The sequence below is a fragment of the Chinchilla lanigera genome, unplaced genomic scaffold (assembly GCF_000276665.1).
Source record: "Chinchilla lanigera isolate Chin_1 unplaced genomic scaffold, ChiLan1.0 scaffold00043, whole genome shotgun sequence".
NCBI lineage: Eukaryota > Metazoa > Chordata > Mammalia > Rodentia > Chinchillidae > Chinchilla > Chinchilla lanigera.
The window spans coordinates 12,215,405-12,222,814 of record NW_004955444.1 but is presented as its reverse complement, the minus strand read 5'-3'; the positions used below and the strand labels follow the sequence as shown (position 1 = coordinate 12,222,814).

The window sequence follows — 7,410 nt, the reverse complement described above, 5'->3', positions numbered from 1 at the left end:
GCCTGGCGACATGGGCATTCTTATAAGAAAGTTACTGCTTATTAAATACTTATTAAGAAATAAGGGCTGCTTTTCTCATAAAATTAACAATATAGCATCTGCCAAAAAATATACATGCACACTTCAGTAGTTCACCATACTAATAAATGTCTGGAAGCTAACTGTCACTGCTTTGAGCACCTCTTGTAATCATAGAGGCTAAAGGTAACTTGTATGAATGTTATGATATCTCAATAAGTTTACTGTTAAAATATTTATACAAGTTTTTCGTTCCCTATACATTTTTTTGGTGGACTCTGTATAAGTGTACTTTTTGTTAGAGATAGTTTGTAGTCACTTGCTATTTTATAAATATTATTAAATTGTTTGAAGACTAAAAAGATACTAACCATAGCATTATCTTTCAAAATAAGTAATATATCTGAGCAACTACTTTGAAGATAATATGCAATAACTTTGAAGATAAATGCAATACAATAACCATTGTTAATTTCCTATCATCTTGTTTTAAAATTCTGTACTGTGTTTTTCTTCTTTAAAATTAAAACCCAAAAAACAAAACTAAGTAAGAAATTTGGAGTTAATTTTTTTGTTGTTGTTGTTGAAGGAAGGAAAGGTTTATTTAGCTCACAGTCTGTGGAGGTTTCAGTCTGTATTTGGCTGGCTCCAAGGCAGAGTGGCACATGGCAGAGGGCAACAGTTCATGGTGGCGGAAGACGGCAAAAGCAGCAAGAGCAAAAGGGAGGAGTAGGTAGGTGGAGTTTAAAAAATTATAAAGACTTAAAATTAAAAAATCACCTTTGGGTATGTTCTAAAAGCCCCAAGGTTCACTTTCCCTGCAGATATTGTTCTTGTTGGATCAATCTACAAGAAAAATATATTTAGTATCTGTCAATATAAATCATTGTCTCCATTTATGCAAACATTCCAAACCTAGAAATACATATGTACATGTAACAGCATATACACACACAATAACCAAACAATAAGAAAAAAATAACCAAAACAAAAAACAATAAAAGTTCTATGAAACTGGTAAATACAAAAGTTCCTCACAGTTAATTTAGAGATTACATTTAGTTATATCATTTAAGAATATCACCTGAAGATCTGTTCATCTTTTTAAAAGCTTTTTTGTTTTGAGAAATCAGTAATTTCTACTTTCCTCAAAACCTGAGTTGCTTCTAAAACACTCTGGGCATAACAGGAGCTGCTCTAGTAATTCCTACTTGCTCGGTGCATTCAACACTGAATGCCTATGGAGAATTGGGTGTGAGACCTACGTGCTGGGATTACCTTATTATGGGGGTAGATTAGGGTTAGGTGTGAGATGCAGAGAGGGTAAGTAAGCTGCTCAATGTCCTGGCTTCTAAGAGGTGGGATTCAGATTTAAACCATGGTGCTCTGATTTCTCTGTACATTCGCCTTCGCAAATCTTAAAGAACTTAAAACTGGTTTTAAAAGTACTCACCACGACTGCTACAAAAGGTTCCTGGAACTGCTGGTTCAGCATCTGTGTGCTGACGTCAATCCCAGAAAGCCAGCAGCCATAACCAGGGTGGCTGTGGTACCAGCCAATTGCATTCTCAAGGCGGCCAACCTAACACATGAAGACAGAGTCTGAAGTTCCTATTTGATCCCAGAGACACTTATCATCTATCTGTTTTACATAGCATTATGGCAAAATTACAGTGTGTAGAGCTCATAGTACATCCCGGCTTCAAGTAAAAAAAAAAAGGATTTTAAAAACAGTTAATATATATACAAAGTACATAATTCAGAGAGTACAAGAACAAAATGTTATTGAGTTCTCCTTCTCATCTCTTTCTCCTCAAGTACCTAGTTTCTCAGCCAAGATGTTACTCCTATAGTCAACTACTTACTTACCCTTACAGAGATATTCTTTGTATTTATGTAGATTAATGAATACACACACAAAATAGAATGCCATATATATATAGAATACCAATATACATTTTATACTTTGCATTTTTACTCAAATGATTCTGGAGTTTGAGACATTTAAGTATTCCAGTAAATGCAGAAAGCGACCTTTTTTTTTTTTAAGGTTGCCTTAGCAGTCCATTAACAGATGCATTATAATTTGTTTAACTGGTTTTACAGAATATTGTTCCTAAACTTCTGATGTGGATTTCACTTTCTGGTGCTGGAAGTACTGAACTCAGGGCCTCCAACATGCTAAGCATGCAGTCCAGCTCTCCGGCCCCATTTTCAAAATATATCTGATAGCGTGAGAATGTAGCTGGAAAACAAATCTATGCTCCTAATCTTATCAGGTTTTTCTCTCCTATTTTACATAGAAAGTGTTAAATTTTAAATAGAACATTTACTGTGAAGAGAATAGTTTTAAGTTCAGAAACTCACAAATCACTTTGAGACTGTAAGTTGCCACTACTAAACTTAAGGAACAGCATCTTTACCTGCTTGGCATTTTCTATGTATGCAGCCATGTACTCATATGCAGCAGCTTGAGCATTTACTCGGGTTTCCGTGCCCTCTACAGGCAGAGCAAAACTGTCCATAATGATCATGGTTTCACCATCCACCTTTCCAAGCATCAAACCCATCACTTCCAAGTTGCCTCCTGATCTGGCATGCATCACCATTTTCAACAGAGCCAGTGCTGAGATTTTACAGTACTTAAAGTAATGGTGACTACAAAAAAAAAATTATGGTGTAATTAAATTTCTTATATAAAGTGCAATTTCAAAAGACAGTTTTTGTGAATGTACTGAGTACTGAAGGGATGTGCTGGGATGGAATGGGCGCATAAACTATGAAATTAGAAAAAGGAAGTAGAAAGAGTTCCTATAGGCCTTGGAAATAATAAACATGTGATAGTCCTGTGAAGTATTCCCCATTGGAGGAAGGGACAAACCTGAAATTACTCAAATGAGGGAATAACATTATCAGTTTAATAGGCTTTTCCTCCATTAATCTAAAATCACCACATCTGATTTTGACTCTGATTGGTTTGTACCTAAACCTTCTGAGGCCTACTTCTAGCCTAATGGTCATCAATCTGATGCACAGGACTGAATCTGCTACTCCCCAACTGTGATGGCGGTACAACCACTTAATGTCTATGCCTCAGAGTTTTTAATCTGTAAATAGGAAATGTCATACTTGTCATTAGGATGAAATAACATAAATAACGCATATGAAGTGCTTAGCTTAGTGCCTGATATGTAATAGAACATTAACAAGTGCTGTTATTAGCATTAATAACCTGTTTCTTATGGTGCTCTCAAAAGAACAGTGCGTTGAAGGGTTTGGCTTCCCTTTCTGTTATCAGCCTCAAAATAACACGTAACTGTAATGATCCCCATGATCACTGTTCTAGAGTATGTTATCATTGGAAGTGATTAAATTCCTGAATAAAATTACATGTTGTTATCACTGATGCTGCCTGAGAAAGTTACACTTACTTGAAGACTGGAGGCAAGCTGATAAGCTTCCAAATATTTAATAGACTGCATGAACCTAAAATGCACAGCCTGATCCAGAATTAACCAGACAACTAAGCAGGCTGTGTAATGTGGTTAGTCAGGGTCTCTGAGAAGCCTCCATAAATGCCTGCCCACAGAAAACAACTAAGTTTAATTCTCAACCTTTGGCAGATTTCAAGTACAAGCTGAAAGACAGGGACACTTGGTCTTGGAAGTAATGGCATGAAGTCTTGGCTCTCTTATTTAGTGCAGAAAAGAAAAAAGATAAAACATTATTGTGCTCCATTACACACATTTTAGACCCTTCTTACATATTACCTCAACTTTTTTTTTTTTTGTCTTTTTGAGACAGGGTCTCCCTATGCAGTTCAGGCTGGGCTTGATCTCACTTTGTAGCCCAGGGTGGTCTCGAACTCGCAACCATCCTCCTGCCTCATCCTCCCTAGTGCTGGGGTTACAGGCCTGCGACACCACACCCGGCTGTATTATCTCATCTAATCTTCATGATATTACCCATTAGGTGGGTTTTCTTTGTGCTTTACAGATAAATTTTACATGTACTGTAAGAGTACTAATTAAACAAGACAATGAAAATACAGTACTGGGTTGTCATTTGTCATGATTAATGTGAGAATCTCTAGCTCAGCGCCGCCTCCCCACATTAAGAACTTAATAATTAATTCGCTAAAACTGAATACCGACAATTAAAGCCAGCCTTGTTAAAAACGGAGGCAAATAGCTGCGCGTAGTGGTGCATGCCTGTAATCCCAGCACATGGGAGGCTGAGGCAGGAGGATTGCTGAGAGTTCAAGGCCAGCTGGGATTACATAGTGAGACGCTGTTTCTTTTTTTTTTTTTGGTTTTGGTTTTTCTCCGGTACCGGGAACCGAACTCACGACCTTGCGCTTGCCAGGCAGGCGCTTTGCCGCTGAGCTAAATCCCCAGCCCCCGTGAGACGCTGTTTCAAAAAACAAAACCAAAATAAACAAATAAAACTGAGGCAGAGGAGGTATGTTGTCTTGTTGACAACAGCTCTTTTTCCATTACTGTGGTTTTGTACTCATCCGTAATAAAATCTTTCTCAGGAAAAAAATAACGTTATGGGTAAACAACCCTAGCCTTATCACTCTCGGGGATACTTGGATTTTAAAAAAGGTAGGAAGAGCCTTAAGCTCTATATTTATAACTTCTAGCTTATGTGCACTGGTGGAGTAACATTTTAGAGACGGGGTAGAGCCTTGAAGTGCCTGTAATTACGAGCAATAAAAAAGATCGTAGATTTCTAAAAGATGCCTCCTAGCTATTTTCAAGACCCTTGGCCTGTTGATTCGGTTTCTGAAAGCAGTTACAACCCCCAGCTTGTGACCAGCTGAAGGCCCCACCAAGGTACATATCCACACGGGTCCAAGGCAGACCAGGTAGCATACATGGCAACAGTGATGTTGAGGAGTGACAACTTAAGTCAACGCTTGCTCTCCTTTCACATCCTCCACGGGCAAATGGGTTAGAGAGACAAAAAGGGGAGTCAGAGCAGGCCCCAGGGGAAGGGCTGAGGGAGATCAAAGTCTCCCACGCACATATGCTTCCCCCTTCCCTCCGGGGAAGAGACGCTCGCTCTCCACCCGCTTCAACTCGTCCTACCCCTGGGTCTCTTAAACTCCCGCCATCCCTTCCCTCCCCAGCGTCTCGCCAGGGACCTCCTCACTCCTTAGTCCAGGGCTTCGCTGCCAGGATTTCTTGCTGCTGTTTTTTGTCGTATTTGTAGATTTCATCGATACTCTGGGCTTCCTGCATGTTGTTGGCCAGTTCCCAGGTTTTCTGAGCCATACCGCTCCCGGACGCCGCCATCGCCGAGGAATCGGAGAAGCTGTCGCCTCCACAACCAAGACACAACTTTACTTCGCTAGATCTTGGGATGTGGGCCTCAGACCTTCCTCACCACGGGTGCAAACTCTACTACACTCTAGAGGCAGCCATGACACCTAGAACCGGAAGTAGAGCTGGTTCAAACCATTCAGGCGTGCGTGGCAGGGGCTCTTCAGTAAGAGCTATAAAAATCCATTACTCTAATAAATTGGGGAGCGAATAATAATAGCCTTGTGGATGAAGTGAGAACATGCTGCCTTGGAAAAGTTTATGTGCGAATTAGGACAAACACGACGATTCGGTATGGTAATGGTATAGCCTTCCGTTCCGGAAGAAGGGCTTGCTAACACTATGCCAGAAACTGGAATTGGGCGTCTCTGTTAGTACTGCGCAGGCTCGGATTCCGCCATGTTAGATGTGGGTGGAGCCTCAGAGTAGGAAAAAAGTGTTTTTGTGTGGGTGTAGGTACCTGAGAAAGTACCTTGAAAGACTGCATAGTAAGGATGTCTTGGGAAAAACTGAGATGTAAGTAGTTCTGGGCTTTGAGTTTTGGAGAGAAAGATAAACATGCCATCTATTTTAAGATGATTGCACACGGGTAAATCCTCGCGGACTCGTGGTGGTTCGGTACTTCGCTCCTACCGGTACATGGGCTTTCACTAGTATTGCGAGGACGCAGTGAGCACGCGTGGCTTGCTGAGGTCATAACTTTGACGTATTCATAAAGTTAACATCTATATATGTTATGAATTATTGTTCTGAAAATGTCCAATACTCCGTTTTATAAATAGGTTCAAGTTCAGTCTTCAGCATACTCCTGTGAACGGCCTTTGCAGTTAATTAATGTAGAATTAATTCCAGCAACACGTTTCTTCTGACAGTTAATACGGTGTTTCGTTGCTTCGTGTATTAGTTTGCATGATTGGTCTGTCCCACCTCTCCTTCCGTACTAGATTCTAAGTTTCAAGACACGGACCAAGTCTGTGTTCATTATTTTATCCGTAATGACGATAAATATTTAATAGCAATTATGCTGGGGTTAGGGGAAGCCTCACAGTTCTTCATGAACTGGTCTCTACGGGCTTCGTTGTCATCTCTTTAGTCCTTCCGGGAGCATTTTATTCCATCAATGCCGGTACAGTACTGGCTTAGCAAGGCAGGGATGTGTTCAGCATTGCTGGTAATGCTCATCTCTGACATTTCCGCAGGGAGCTCCTACTGATTTTTAAAAGCGCAGTAAGAGATCTCTACCGTGCATCTTTTCTGAACTTTTCTCTGTAACTATATCTTCTGTGGTGTCTCTAAAGCCCTGTAGTTGCTTTTATAACCGATTACTTGCTTTGCAGTAATGAATTTGTTTACGTGGAAATTTTCCTTTTCATTATAACTTTTGTGTTGTGTCTTTGATTTCGAGGGTATGGTGCATCACGTAGTTAAAGGCAGAAGGAGAATTAACGACTATCCACAACAGCGTCTGGTTTATACATTTATTTCATTTGGAGATTATTCTCCTTTAAAACCACCTTATGGGAGAGATCAGGAGTGATGGTACATGTCTGGGAGGCTGATGCAGAAGAATCCTAAGTTGGAGCCCAGAGTGGACAGTTTAGCAACTTAGCAAGACGTTGTCTCAAAATGAAAAATATAATGAGCTGGAGATGTGGCTCAATTCAAGAGGGAGGGAGGGAGAGAGAGAAAGCCAAAGCCAGTCTTAGAGTGGAAGTTAGGATAACTTAGGGTCCTTCGAATATATTAGTAATAACAGTTAAACTCCTAGGAAGCTAGATACCACTTTTCTACTGGTAGCATATGGCCACTGTAGTTGAAACCGAATAAAACGTTGACGCTGTAATGAAAGCCCAAGACACAACGTTCACCAGACTCCTGGGCTAGCAGTAATGCCTTGGAGAAATATGCCACGCCTTCCCCTTAGCCGGGGCTCCCGAGATCGAACGGTCTGAGCGCTGCGGAGGAACTAGGTGGCTGAGCGGGCGAGCCCTGCGAGCGGCGGGGCTGCAGCGCGGCCTCCGGGGCGGCTGGGGGCGCTCTCTGCCGCGCGGCTCTCCGGCCGCTC

The 7,410-nt window shown here is 41.0% G+C and overlaps 2 protein-coding genes across 11 annotated transcripts in view; one reads left to right on the top strand and one right to left on the bottom strand.

Moving 5' to 3' along the window:
- Positions 1-5,478, bottom strand: part of Cops5 (COP9 signalosome subunit 5) — a 16,234-nt gene extending 10,756 nt beyond the window's left edge. The window contains exons 1-4 of one of the 2 annotated variants that reach the window (XM_005392123.2): positions 5,176-5,478; positions 2,442-2,676; positions 1,472-1,600; positions 799-864 (exon numbers count right to left, since the gene is read on the bottom strand). In XM_005392123.2, coding sequence (XP_005392180.1) covers positions 799-864; positions 1,472-1,600; positions 2,442-2,676; positions 5,176-5,318 — 573 coding nt within the window. In that variant the 5' untranslated portion in view covers positions 5,319-5,478. Of the gene's footprint in view, positions 1-798; positions 865-1,471; positions 1,601-2,441; positions 2,677-5,167 lie in introns of both variants that reach the window. The other variant, XM_005392125.2, reaches the window with a different exon arrangement.
- A 271-nt stretch (positions 5,479-5,749) lies between these two features.
- Positions 5,750-7,410, top strand: part of Cspp1 (centrosome and spindle pole associated protein 1) — a 105,691-nt gene continuing 104,030 nt past the window's right edge. For 6 of the 9 annotated variants that reach the window (XM_005392127.2, XM_005392131.2, XM_005392128.2 and 3 more), the window contains exon 1: positions 5,752-5,861. In XM_005392127.2, the coding sequence (XP_005392184.1) occupies positions 5,752-5,861 (110 nt within the window). Of the gene's footprint in view, positions 5,862-7,410 lie in introns of all 9 variants that reach the window. The other 3 variants (XM_013518154.1, XM_013518153.1, XR_262258.2) reach the window with 2 other exon arrangements.